Genomic DNA, 15,243 nt, shown 5'->3' on the forward strand with positions numbered 1-15,243 from the left:
GGGCTATAAAGACCTGTCAGAAGGCAGGTAGAGAAGGAATAATTGGGGCAGGCTGTGCTTGGGGATGGGAACCACAGAGGAGTTGAGTAACTCTGGTGATGGCTCCCTGGAACAAGCGAGAGGTAGCCCTAGGGCCTGTGTTCCAGAAAGGGAACAGAACTAGCTGAGAGCAATGCTGGCTGAAGGAAAACTGGCTGCAAGAAGGGAGCTTACTGGAACTGGGAAACTACAAGAAGCAGGATTACCAGAGACCCCATGGAGGGAAGGCTGTGAAACCCTAGGACTAAGGATGAGCTGAGGAACTGTTTTTGTCTGATATATGCTTATGCTTGGACAAATAACTCTGTTTAAAGGAGATTGAGCATGGCAGTGAGTGCTTGTTAAACTGGAGAGAAGCCCTGCCATGTCACATACGCTGGAGAATACAGGCACTTGGATTGGTCTCTGATACAAGGGGAGAGTGAGATGGATCTCCGGTACCAGTGAAGAGGGGGAAACAGATGCAGGGTGCCACAGAGTGACCTTTGACCAGGTGGGGGCATTCAGGTGGTAGCCACTGTATTATAGATGACAATAATAAAGTAGGAACACATTTGGTATAAATGAACTAAATAAAGTTGAAAACATGGGCAGGAGATTCATCCTGTTAAAAAACAACCAGAGGGTACTGTTCCTTATGTTCCATAATGATGGATAACTAAGGGGTTCTCTCCCCCTTCTTATTGTCCAATAAACCTTTGAAATTTATTCTTTGCAAAGTAAACCCAGACAAAGTTCCTCTTCTCTGCTGGGGTGTAGACACCATGCTGTCTTTCTCATCCTTTGGTCTGTTTGTTTTTTCAATTGGCTTAATCACTTTGTTTACCTTAGATGTAAATGTTCTTTCATTGTCTTTGGTCTCACCTGAATTTGCATTGGAGACACAGGCTAAACAACATTGTCTGGCTTGGGTAGACTTGTGTATCCACTGCCTCCAAAACCTATTTTAAGAACATATTTCCAGCACACACAAATAACTCTTTATACACAACCTATACATACACCACACAATGATATTCATGACAAGAGTGTCACCGTTTTTTAATACATATTACAAGAAACTGTTTGGCTAGATATTCTGACAACAGTGTTTTCAGTGTGTCCTTTGCCAGCTGGCATCAAGGAGCAGTTAGGGTCACACTTTAATAATAAATAATAAGAACATAAGAATGGCCGTACTGGGTCAGACCAAAGGTCCATCCAGCCCAGTATCCTGTCTGCTGACAGTGGCCAATGCCAGGTGCCCCAGAGGGAGTGAACCTAACAGGTAATGATTAAGAGATCTCTCTCCTGCCATCCATCTCCACCCTTTGACAAACAGAGGCTAGGGACACCATTCCTTACCCATCCTGGCTAATAGCCATTAATGGACTTAACTAGATAAATTCATGGAGGTTCTCTTTTAAACCCTGTTATTGTCCTAGCCTTCACAACCTCCTCAGGCAAGGAGTTCCACAGGTTGACTGTGCGCTGTGTGAAGGAGAACTTCCTTTTATTTGTTTTAAACCTGCTGCCCATTAATTTCATTTGGTGGCCCCTTGTTCTTATATTATTATTAATAATAAAAAAAGCTGGGACACAGTTACTGTTTTGTAACTGGGATCCCTCACACAGTCATAAATGTAGTATAGAAAGTACGAAAGAAAGCAAGCTTCTTGTAATGGAAACAATAAGGTCTGAATGATTTGTTTACTTTCCCTATGTAACCCAAGAAAGTTACTATGCAATATATAATTTTCAAAGCCTGCAGTGCAATTGAATATTTAGAGTGGATTTTTTTTTCCAAAAGCACTCAGCATTAACATACCTCTGCTCCACTTGAAATCAATGGAAATGTTACCACTGACTTCAGTGGGAGCAGAGTTAAGACAATGCAGAACACATTTGACAATTCCACCCTTAGCACAGCATTTCTACATTAAAGGGTTAGAATACAAGGAAATTCTGTAAAGACATATTACAATACCTAAGGAATTTATTTTTGAAGAGGCTCTTTGAGCTTTGAAAGGGACTTTTTGCCAGACTCATTCTTGAGGAAGACTAAAATGAAATGTGATAGTATCCATAGTTATTGGTCTTAATTCGGGAGGTAAAATGGCTGGTTTCATATTCTAGGATTTGCCAAAGAAAATCCAGATGGTGACCCAGTGGATGAAAGTAACAGTCCGTCACACAGATGGACACACTTGCAAAAGCAGTAAATGATTTAAAAAAATAAATAAATAAAAACACCGTGGTCAGAGTAAATTAGATAGGAATGTGCAGTATGATTTGGTGGCATATAATTGTACATAGGTTTTAGCAGAATTTTCAGTTGAAATTTGGCAATTTCAGATTTGGATACACATTCATGAATTCAGAGTTAAATGTATGTATGAAATGTACTAATCTAGTTGCATGACTTGTGTTAGTGTGTGCTTTAAAGGCACAGGGCGTGATTCTGATCTCACTGTGGTATGACTGAGGAGTAACTCCATTGTAGTCAGCAGGGTTACACCAGTCTAAGTGAGATCAGAATCAAACCCACTGAAGTTAGTTATTGCCTAAATTTTTGTCAGCTGTATATTCAGATGATGAAAAAAGATAGGGGGCTGGGGACACTGGGGAGGGAGATAGAGGGCTGGGAAGGGGAACCCTTGCCTTTTCAGCTTTGGTGTGTTCACTCCTGAAATGCTGCTTTCAATTCTAGAAGCTTGCCTGCATTACCAAAAACTAGTAGCGAATCTGGACAGAATGCAAAGAGCAATAGATAAATAGAGAATAAAATAACTAAATCTACACAGCTGGCTTGTACAAATGTTTGAATGATTTAAGCTATGAATGGCCCTCACATGGGGTGGAGAGAGGATACAAAGAACTTTCCCCTCCCCTTACACATCCTGCTCAAGGACCAAGTACAGTTTCAGTCCCTCCACTTTGAGGAGCATAGGGACCTCCTGCCTTAATAGGGAAAGGAGGAGAGAAGGCTGTTGTATCCTAAATGAAGTGCAACCTATGCACTGCTTGTAAATGCAGGGGATGGCAGTGAGGGATACTGCCTCCCTGAGCTCCTCGTGAAGCCATGCAGTTTCACACAGCCCTCTACTCAAAGGAGTGCCTTGAAAGCACAGTCTGACCTTGTCTAGTCTATTCTTGGGCCTGGTCTACATCTAAAAATTAAATTGATCTAGCTATGTTGCTCAGGACTGGGTGGTGTGGGGTGGAGGGAAATCACGTCCTATACAACATAGTTAAGTCAGCCTAACCCTTGATGTAGACACAGCCAGGTCAAATAGAAAAATTCTTCTGTCGACCTTGCTACCAGGGAAGTAGATGAATTACACTGATTGAAAAACGCCTTTCAGTCATGTGGGTAGTGTCTGCACTACAGTGGCACAACTGCAGCACTGTAGTTGGGCCGCTGTGGTGTAGCCATACCCTTGGCAAGATCTACTTGATCTGACTATGGAACACATTCCAAGACGACATTGAGCAAATCCAGAGTCTTGATCATCTTTAGGAGACACAGCAAAGCCTTCCTCTTGAAAAAGACCTCTCTGCTATAAGGGTGATACTCCTAATACTGACACCCCTTTCTACCCCAGAACCCTCTACCGTCCTCCCAGCCTCTTAAAAAGAGTAAATTAATATCTAAACAATCAGTCCCCAAAACCCTACCCAAGCAGAGGGTTTTTTTTGCCCCCAAATGAGAGATGTGCAGAGTCTCCATGAAGTCTACTAAGGACTTTGCTATTGTTACTGATTTTTACAAGGAAGGTACTAATGCACCACAGTGATAGGTAGTCATATATAACCCTAAGATAGTTAAGTGGATAAGAGAGTCTGTGGAATAGTTTCAGTGGACTGATGGATGTCCAATTTCCCCTTCCTTGTCACTCGATCCTCTCCACTACTCCCCTCTCCCCGGGATCCTGTGCTCTGGGGCTGGGACAGGAGCTGCAGAGCCTGCCTGCTCACGAGATGCAGGTAGGAGGTGGCCCCAGCTGAGCAGAGGCTGGCATGGGTTGGTGACCTGGCACCTGCCTCTCCCTTCCCCCCCAGTAACTGGACTTTTGGTGTCTGATCAGTACATCTAACCAGACACAGTATAGGTCCCCTTTCGACCAGACTTTCAGGTCAAAAACCAGACACCTGGCAACCCTACTTGACCCTGCATTATCAGAGGCAGACAGAACACATTTCCCAAATGCACAATACAAGCATACCACATCATATCACCTTTCCACTTCCTCCACACTCCATCCTCTGACCACCACAATGGCTTGAAGTCCTTTGATCAGGCAAAGGCCGGACTTCTTTGAAATGCTGCTGCAGATGACAAAGAATGCTGGGATATGTTTGGGAGCTAAAGACACCCACCAGGCATGACTGAAGAAAAACAGGAACTCTATTTTTTATAAATGGATTTATAAAATATTATAATTATATTCATTTGAGGGAATATAACAGATATACTGACAATGTGGGTGGAATTTTCAAAAGCAGTCAGCATTAGCCTAACTGCGCCCACTGATGACAATAGTAAAACTTCCACTGACTTCAGTGGGAGCAGTTAGGTCAATGCCGAGTGCTTTTGAAAATCCCATCCCATATTTGTTGGAGCCTAAGAACACCAGGTTCCCAAATTTGGTAGAGGACTTCTTCTGTAGCATTCTCAGATTGGTGCCAAAGAGCTTTTATATAATGCTGCTTTTTATTTTATATAAGTTTATGATGAAGTCAATGGAGGATCTCTATAGACATTATAAATCCTAGGTACTCTGAAGCCCTCACATATCTAGCTACATTAAGAAGTTTTACTTTTCATATGCTCATCAAATGAAATGTTTTGCTCTTAATTCCTTGAAAATGAGTTTTCTTACCTATACCTATTGGAGAACTTTAAGTATTGACCAATAAATACAATTAATCAAAAGAAAATCCTGAACAACAAGTAGCTTTTTTGAGTGACCTGAAATCTAGTTCTTGTAATTCATTAATAATTTTTGTACAATATTATTCCATTTCAGTCTTCTGGAGCTTAAAGATGAAAATTATTAATTTCCAGGAGTATCCTTCATTCCTATTCTTTCAGATAGTCCTCTAAGTAGAGTGATCACCAAGGTTATGGTTGTTCGCTTATCTAATCTCTAGTAGAGTGGTTGAAGTGTTGCTTGCCAGCATCTTTATAATAAACTGTTAAGTTTACACAGGATATTTTCCCTTTTGAAATAGAATATATAAATTACTCCCAATTACTCCTTATAGTTGTCGGAATAAGTTAGTTAGTTTCCCCATAAGTGTCACAGCAGCCGTGGGGGTTCAGGAGAGACTTGAATTCATAGTGTAGTGGTTTCTCAAACGTGCTCAGGAAGGGAAATGTGATGCATAGGTGACAGCATGGAAAAGGCACAGGAATATTTACGAGAGAAGCTGACAAATAGCAAGATGAGGCTTGCATGATTGGCAAAGTTATTCAGAGCTTTGAAAGTAATAAGAAGTTTGACCTTGATGCAGTGCAGAAATTCAAAGCGGAACAATGATTTGGTCAGAGCAACAAATGAAGACATTTTTAGTGGCAGTGCTCATGTGAACTAGAGAGGCAAAGAGGGTGCCAGGAAGACCAGAGAAGAGGAGGTGAAATCAATAAAATACAATATTTTCCCAATCACACACAGGCACCTGCCCCAGACACTTTCTGTTCAGACACATGCCTCCTATCTATTCTCCAAAACATACCTGGATTGAAAACCTGGATGAAGGGTAGTAAACCAAGAGCAATTATCATTGCTCTTGGTTTACTACCCTTCATCCAGTTTATCAACAGTGATTATCAAAGTAGGGGAGGTGTCTGGTGGGGTACCGCATGGATCAGGGTTAGACCTGTTGTTGTTGTTGAACAGTATTTTTAAATGATCTGGAAGAAGTGAAATAAACAGCACGTAGTTCAATGTATAGACCATACTAAACTGAGATGTGTTGCAAACACCATGAGAGACAGGGAAATAATACAATGGGACCTAGAAAGGTTAGAAAAATGGGCAGAAAGTAAAAGATTCAGAGTGGAAATATCAAAGCTAATACATCTGGGGAAAATTAATGTGAAGCACAAAGATTAAATGTGAGGGAGAAAGCTGGAAAGCAGTAATGCTGAAAGAGACCTAGGCATGACGTGGGACAATAAATTAGATATGAATTTCCAGTGTGATATGGGAGTATTTAAAAAATCAAATGTGATTAACAGTGACATGCGGAAGCAACATGTCATGGAACAAAGAGTTGAAAGAAGTCCACCATCTCTGGCACAACTGGAATACTGCCTTCATTTTTGGCCACCTCAGTGCCAGAAAGACGGGGATAAATTGGAGGGACTTCATAGAAGAGTAACAAGAATGATTAAAAATTGGAAGGAATGTTTTATAAGGAAAAATTAAATATGTACTATATATTGTAGCCAAACAATGACTAAGTGTGGACAGCTAAGGGAGATAACAAGGCACAAGTATTTGAAAATTGTAAACACCAATGAGGGGGAGGAGGTGTTTAGGGTTAAGGAAGGTTTAACTAGGAGGACAAGCAAATGTAAGCTGAATCAGGAAATTCCATACCTTGAGATTTAAGTTGTGGAATTGACTCCAAATGAAGGCTATGAAAACAGTCATTTAAAACGTGACTATACGAGAGTGCATGAGAATACAATGCTACATTGTCAACAGGAGATCCAGCAGATAAACTTAATAGGTCTCTTCTATAATCACATGTACAAGCTCCTAACAAATATACCCTGCACAAACATATAGATGTCTTGCATACACCATGAGATCATATGTACTTCTCTACATAAGCACACATCTACCCCTTCACAACCGTACTCTTGGCAGGTTCCGTGCCACCACGTAGGGTAAGGTTTCTGTTGTTTCAAAGGTGTAATTGGGCATTGCTGCCTGCATCTTGGTGCTCCAATATCCTACATTTAGCTCTCTTGTATGCAGCGAATTTAACAGGATGAAACAAAACAACCCTGCATGCATTTAGATTCTTCCAAAATGTGTCTGAAGCATTTCTTCTGCCCTTCTCCTTTAGATGCATCTTTCTTAGCTCAACTGGCTATAAAAGTATCATTTTATTATTTATTTTCATCAGGCCAGTTGATGGCATGGCTTCTATGTCTCATTTTTACCTTTGTTACTGCAGCTTTGATGCCAAAGTTATCAAAGATTTCAGTGCCTGGTGGTCCTGAAAATTTATCCTAAGGATAGTACTTTGGAAACATTGATTTAATGTAGCCAATAGATTTATGAGCCATTGTTATGAGGCCCATATATCATAGCTGCAATAGCAGGAGGATAAAATCTGATCTTGGTTTGGAGCTGAATCCTCATGCATTCCAAATCCTGCCTCTCAACAGATCAAAGGAACTGCTAGTCTTGTGAATTTGGTCATTCACCTCATGAGTGATGGTCACTATCTTAGGGTTTGTCTATACATGGAGTTATTCCAGAATAGCTCTTGTTTAAATGCACACCCTACGTTAATCCAAATTTACTTTCAAGCATAGACAAGCCCTTCAGGGTATGTCTATGCTAGATTTTTTGCTTCTGTTCTAACTTGATTAACTAATTGCCAATTAATTTGAGTTAACTACCAGCTAATGGAAATGCTAATCTAGACAGTCCACAAACATGTGTGGTTTACCCTAAGGCTCTGCCTAGGAACAAATATTTATGGATTGTCCAAATTTATTAACTCGGCTAACATGAATAACAAGTGCAAAATCTGTAGTCTAGACAAACCCACAGTAGAGGAACTTATTGTTCAAAGGGTGTGAATGACCAGCTGATGGCTGGGACATTTATTGCTGTCTTGCTTAAGGTGATGGTTAGACCAAAGCACGTAGCTGATGCACAGAAACTGTTTACGGTGCTCTGAAGATTGCCTTGCTCTGGAAACACATGAGATGAACTGCCATCTCTTTTCATAACCCTGAGATGGAACTGATTGATTGTATTTGCGCTCCAGATGACATCACCTTACTATATACAACCCCCTACCATTTATACACACCTCCACCGTACACAAAACTCCCAATCCCTCACTATAGAGCAGATTGGGAAATACAGGTGAGTGTGCTTGGGAAAGTGAGTGTGGAGGGGGGAAGGAGTACAAGGACAATTCCCCTTGGGGCATCATGTTCCCCAGAAGAACACAAAGGGATAGGGAGGAGGCAGAACCCTGGCACCACTCCCTACTGCAGTGGTCCACACAGGCTAGCTGCATCAGTGGAAGTAGGCTGTAGTATTTGAATGGATGGTGCCACTTTTATAATCTCTCCCCAGGCACAATCTTTCCTGGGGCTTCTCATTGGGAAGTACAGCACCACACTAGAGGCAGTATACATAAGGCTGTGTCTCTCTCTCTCTCAATCTAGCTTTATACATTCCTTCCAACACACAATTAATTCTCAACACCCCAGATACTCCATATATACATCCTACCATCCACTCTTTACACACTTCCCCTCCCCTCCCCTTCCTTCCCTTCCCCCCACCTAATTCCACATCCTGCACTATCCATAGGTGGATAGACACCACTCACACAAAAACACCTCCTATACACCACAGTCCTTGTTATCCACACACACCTACTGCCACAAACTATTACTACCCTTACCTCTCCTCTAACCTTAACAGAAAGGGAAACACATAACCCCTACTCATCATGGACACAGACATCCCCACAGAAAATAATATACTCCACCCTTTGCAAATATAGATTTCAATAGCTTTGTTGTCAGGATTGTGTATGCAGTTTGCCAAAGTTAATACGTATCCCCATGCTCTCGCCCCTAAACTCCCACACCTTCCTGTATGCCCCTGAAACTCCAGCACCAATTGCACCCCTGGAACCAATGTGTTTCCCTTCTCTTCTGGCAGGCTTATGGATTTGTTTTCTACGGTTTGTTTTTTAAATTATTATGGAATATAGAGCAGGAGCTTTGGTATAAGTAAGGTATAATTGTGGGATTTTTTGGACTAAGTTGTGGGCTCAGGACACTTGTAGTCATTCTTATTTCATCTGGCAATGAGTTCCATAGTCTTGGCACAGTTCCTATGAAGTGTCTGTCTCCTGTGGTCATGAGTCTCCCTCTGTTGGTAAAGTGCTTCATAGTTCCAATGGGATGTAACGATCATGGGAGTTTGTGATCACACACAGAGTGAAATGGTCTATTGGGTAGCTAGAACCAGTTTCACGCATGGATTTGAAAAATTAGGAAAAGGATCCTGAGTTGGACTCCGCGTTCAATGGAGAATCAGTGCAGACAGTATTGAATCAGGATTATGTTTTCCTGGCATGCTTTGTGGCTGACCAAGTGGGTTTGCTGAGCCCTGAAGTTGCTAGGGCTTTTGCAGGACATGGGATTCCTGGTTATAGTGGGCCAGATTCTCAGCTGGTGTAAGTCAGAAAAACTACATTGGTTTCAGTGCTAGCTGAGGTCCTGGCCCACAGAATTGCAATAGTCAAGCTGTGGTGTTACGTTTGAGCTGATCACAGTAGCCACATCTTTGCCTGATCATGCCAGACTCCATCTTCTGACAGATGGAATGCTGCAGATGGAAATAGGCACTGTGCTATGCTTGGATACTCAGATAACCACAGTGAAAAATGCTGCCCAAGAGGACCCCGAGGCTGCAGATCAATTTTAACAATCTGAGAACACATGCCTCAAATGGATAGGATTGTTATGGAGAAAAAGACTTCCTCAGTGTTTCCCTCTTGCCTTCAGCATTGCCTCAGTCTTCAACGTCAGCCAGATGCTCTTCTTTCAGGTACACTGAGATGGTGCTCTTCACCTTTGCAATTCACCTCTCTGTCCCCAACATTTCTCTGCCCTACATACAGCCTATCACACTCATATTCAATTTAGCCATCTCTCCCTACTCCCTCCACAAAAACACATCTTCTAACCCCATACAAACACCTATACTGCTCCTCATACCCCTTATGCCAAAACAACCAGACCCCACATTCAGATCTGTTGCAACCCCATCACACACATCTCTCCCAATAGCCTCCCCAATACATATACAAACAGCATTGCTCACACACACACCTTATAACGTTTGCCCAGACACAAGCCCCTCAATAACCACAGGCTCTTACACACAGCTCATCTACTCCTGCATGTCCCCAAACTTACTACCATCTCCCTGCCCCAGTACACACTTCCCTCTAAACCTCTCTGCCGATAATCTAAACACCACCTCCTACGCAATCCCCATATACCCACACATCCCCAACCCAATCCACAAACAGTAACCACATCTACCAATCCCCCCAACACGTCACCTGTGTCCACCTGCAACAAGAATTCATCTACCCTTCCCATACCCTCTCCCCTACACCAAACAGACACACTCAAAAACTACTCACAGTGCCACGCATGAATATGTAACCTCCCACACCCTTACACAACATCCTCTACCCCTACATCCACACTGCCCTGCATTTATCCCAGACTCCCCGCCCCCACACTCATTCCTGTTCCTCACCACACACACTCCATCCACCCCTACTCCATCTCCCTACTCTCTCCCTATGTGCCTACTCCCACACACCCCCACACTATCCATGCACCCTCACACATCCTGACCCTCTTCCCTCCCCACCACAACTTTTACTTATCCTTCCTTGAATAACCCTTTCCTACACTCATAAACATCCATAATGCCCCTCCCCACTCTCATGCCATAACCTGTCACCATCCCTCCATACTTCCCAAAGAGACAACCCTATTCCTGAACCCCTCACACAAATACACTGGCCTCCTCATCACTCACTCGTTAACTATTTCCAACATCCCCTTTCCTCTTCCCCTGCATGTAATCTATGCCCCTACCAACACCCCTTGCCTTCCCGTAATACCACACGCTCTACTCCCACTCCTGACTCCCCTCAGACTTATACCCTTAACTACCCCTCCACATAGCCAGCCCTCCCACTCCCTCTGCTCCCCACACCTTATAGCCCCCACCTCCATAGTGCATACATAATTAGAGGCCCTTTCTCTGCTAATTCCCTTTCCCTCACATCCCTTTACCTGGCCCCACCTTTCTCCCATCACACCCACACCTTATGCCTCAATCCCCCTTCAGACAATCACACTCCCCTTACCCAGCCCTGAATTCACACTGACCTCCCCCAACACATACAACTCTATAGCCATCCCTTTCGTCACACCTTGTCCTCATGTGCCTTACATTCCTCCATACCACACTCCCTTCCTCCACAAATGCTTCCTACCTCCCCACAAATATGCATCTTTTTCCTCTTCTGCCCAAGCCCCTTATGCACCTCACACCTATTACCTCACTCCTTACACGCCCATGATTTTATATACCCCTGCACTTTGCTCACCCTTCTCCTACAATGTTTCTCACTTCCATATCCCATCTCTCCTCTAAAACTACGCCTTGCGTTTCTGCCCCTCACCTGCCCTTCACATGAACCCCATGCATTCCCACATCTACACCCCCTTTACATCTCCCCGTCCTCCCACCTACATCCACATGCCTCAAACCCCACCACATCTTTCTTTACCCTCCCTTCACACTTCATCCCACCCACACAATTCCCATTAGCTCACCCCTCCCTCCCCCCCGCTCCAATCCCCACTCGGACCTTTTACTCCAACCCTGCCTCACAACCACACACTATAACTTCTCCTGGCTCCACCAGCCTCCTGACCTCCCTCACCCATGACCACCTGCCCTGCAGACTCTGGTCTCTTCCCTCCCCATACACCTTTGCAGTTCCCTTGATCTTCCCCCACACTCACCCACCATCGCTGCCCTACATACCCTTTCCTCTCCAGCCCCCCACACCCTGAGGTGCTCTCTGCTTCCACAGGGCCCCTACCTTCCATACCCAGACTCCTCCCCCTCGACAGAATCCTACAGGCCTCATTTTAGACCCCACACAGGCATTCCTTAGCTGCCTGTCCTCCCCAAACACACAGCCTTGTGCCCTTTCCCCCTCCACCCATACATCCCCCCCCAACCCTGTCCCCAGTCCACACCCTTTCTCCTCTCTCTCTCCCCCACATGTTTACTTTCCCTTACGGTCTCCCAAACACACCCGTGATTTCCCACCCACCCAGCTGTGTTCCCCCTTGCACCCCTCACCTGTCATGTGCACCAAACACACAACCTTCCCTCTCCTCTGGCATAATCCTTTCACCCCCACACCCCTGTCTTTCCCCTTTGCACACACTCCACTTAATCCCCCCAGCAAAAAAACCCCACATCCCTAACCTCAACCGTAGGAACCTACCATGCCACGCACCCCAGCCCCACTTCCCTACACACTCTTTCCCACATTCATACCTATCTTCCCCCCTCGCCCCCTTTCTCTCGCACACCCAGCGCTCCTGATACTGACACGTGTGTATCCGAGACCAGCCTTCGTACTACGGGCAGCTGGAATCACTCCTCACTCGCTTGCCTCTCGTCTGCTTTTGTCTATTGTGCCACAAGCGTGGGGACTGGGGTTGTTTTACGTCGGCTGTTGCTGACACCTTTGGCAGGAGTTGCAGTCTGTCACCCTTCACTTAATACACAGAGCAGGTATGGCTGAGCCTGGGAGGGCTGTCTTTTGTCAGGGCACTTGTCGGTAGGCACAGCTTTAGGGCAAACTTCGCACGCTATCTGCACGCTTCACGCGAGCCTAGCAGCAAAGGGGACTTTCTCTGAGAGCTTATAGGAACAGAGCGGAGCATATCTCGCACATCCCTGTGTATTGAGACGGTTCTCGTCTCTACATCACTGGTTTGCAATATGGGAATCAGACAATGCCCTCGTGGTAGCCTAATTCAACCCCAACTGTTCCTCTCTCTAGATACAGCATATTTCTAGAGCAAGAGAGAAGGGAAATGTTTGTTTTAATGAAGGATTAAGAACTGATTGGAGAACTATCTGAGCCATTCAAGGATACACCACCACCACTACTACTATCCCTTGGCTAACAGCCGTTGGGTGTCTTTCCCTCACCCCCCCCCCAAAACAAAAACCAACAACAACAACAACTACAAACAAACCAAAAACAAAAAAACACCCAACCCTCGCCAGTAACTGACTTTCTAAGCTTCGATTCAGCTGTTTGGTCGAGAAGCCGCTTTTATTTCCCTCTCTGTGCGTGTGTGGCTGCCTGCTACATTCCTAGAAGGCACTTTCCAAAGACTGGAAATCGTACAGCGTCGGAATACGTTTCCTGCCTTGCCAACTCCAAGTGAATGTATCAGTTCACCTAGACACAGATGTGCAGATAATCCTTTGATCTCCAGTCCCTTCCAGAGAATTTAGTGGTTGGGTTTGAAGGGAATGTGGGGGTAGTTTTAAAGGTCATGCATAGGCGCTCTGTGTCTGGCACAAGAAAAAGCACCAGCGAAGTTAGTTACCTGAGAGAGGCGAGGTCTAGAAACTGGGAATTCTGACTTTGCTTGTCATGGGCTCTACCTTTCCCTCGGGGCACGTGTGCTGAAGCTGATTTCTTGCATTCCCCGCTCAGGCTTTGCAACCCTTTTGTTATATCTGAAGGTGCTGGTTTCTCTCTTAAAATAAAGCCACGAGTCTTCTTTGCTTTTGCCTCTTAAATCGGATTCCTTTAGCACCTCATAGTTGCCCCCGGCTGCTTCCCTGCCGCGGACCTGAACTGCCGGCTGTGGAGAACAGCGAGAGAGGAGTCTCCAGACTAAAGAAAGGTCTGGGGGTGAACGCACTGAGACAGGCTCTAGAAGTTGGGACAGATCTTTCAACAAGACCCCCCTCGTTTCAGATTTTAAAGACCCCCCCCCACCCACCTTCACAACCCTATTAGAAAATGTCATATTTCCCTTACCGTGGTAGGAGTAACCATGGCATCCGTGTGAATGTTTCCAGAAAAGTCGACATGAAGAGAGAGGTTGATGTAAATATGTTCATTCAAAGTCCCAAAGTTGGTTTGCTTGGGCTGTGCAGAGTTGCTCTATGGGAGAGGAGCCTTAAACTCTGAGTCCCGTGAACATAATCTGCTCGATTATAACAAACCAGCTCAGCCAGATGGCTCTGTGCTCTGCGGATTAACCCCTTTATTGCCACACTCTGCCTTCCCTACCTACCCTTTCCAATAACGCTGCCTGGTTGGGAAAGTCAGCGAATGAAGCCCTTTTTTATTTGCAAACGAACAAGCCCCCATAAAGGTATTTCCCCCGTGTGCGTTTTAAAGAAGCACAATTTAAAAGACCTGTTGATCATTTTATCCCCCTCCTAACAGGATCTCCTCCTATTAAGAACAGTGTCAGCAACAGGGAACACTTTATAGAATTCCTTTGTTAAATCATAAACATCTCTTTCTAAATACGATTCTCAGAAGAGAAGTATTTTATAGCCCAAATGTCTATGCATTAGCACTGTAATGGTCCACCCTCTCTCCAGCGCGCACACACCCTGGTCAAACTGTTTACATGTGTTGCTATTCTTACCCACGTTCAGAAGTCATTAAAGTGCACATAAAACAGGTGAAAAAGAAAAGCAGAAGGAAGTACATTCTAATAAGCCTCTCCCCCCCCCCCTTTTTATTTAACTCCAAATTTTAAACCTGCTGGGTTGGTTGGTCGGTTAGCATTTTTGTCAGCCAAGTGCCCCCCTCCCCAATTTGGAAGCAATATTCGTTTGTAAGAAGAGAACCCAGGGGTGGATTCGTGGTCAGATATTCCCCACCTTTTGATTTGTAGATTAGTCCATTAAGAAAAGGACGGGGGGGGGGGTGCCAAAAACATGGAAAGGTCATCAGCCGTCAGCAGTGACTGGTTTCCAAACTTTTTTATTTAGAGTGATAGCTCACAGCGATCGTTGATAATTTTAGCTGCGTGCCTCTAATAGTCTCTCTCTAAATTTAAATGCTTATGTCATCTTTCTTTTCTGTTTGATTCAAGTATAATTTGAGCAAGTCATAACCCAAATCAAGGGGGCACACAGAACCGTTTGTATGGCGCGCACACTCTTCTGGGGAAGACATTTCCTTCGAGAATCTCAGTTCTATGAGATAATGTGGTTTATATTATTTCCTTATTCAATCAAACTAGTTTCCTCCTTGTTTTGTATAGTATCATTTCACCCCTCATGCCCTCAGAGCATCTTTCTACCCCCTTTGAACCTTTAAATCTAGCTGGAGGTTTGTCACGTTTTAGGG

The 15,243-nt window shown here is 44.3% G+C and overlaps 1 protein-coding gene across 2 annotated transcripts in view; it reads right to left on the reverse strand.

Moving 5' to 3' along the window:
* NTF3 (neurotrophin 3) overlaps positions 1 to 14,847 on the reverse strand; it is a 57,520-nt gene extending 42,673 nt beyond the window's left edge. The window contains exon 1 of one of the 2 annotated variants that reach the window (XM_024214336.2): positions 14,772 to 14,847. Coding sequence is in view for 1 of the 2 variants with exons in the window: in XM_024214334.2 (XP_024070102.1) it covers positions 13,912 to 13,929 (18 nt within the window). In the remaining variant the exon portion in view is untranslated. Of the gene's footprint in view, positions 1 to 13,911; positions 14,024 to 14,771 lie in introns of those variants that run through there. The other variant, XM_024214334.2, reaches the window with a different exon arrangement.
* Positions 14,848 to 15,243: the final 396 nt, after the last annotated feature.

This window comes from Terrapene carolina, unplaced genomic scaffold, assembly GCF_002925995.2.
Source record: "Terrapene carolina triunguis isolate 2854851 unplaced genomic scaffold, T_m_triunguis-2.0 Scaffold112, whole genome shotgun sequence".
NCBI lineage: Eukaryota > Metazoa > Chordata > Testudines > Emydidae > Terrapene > Terrapene triunguis.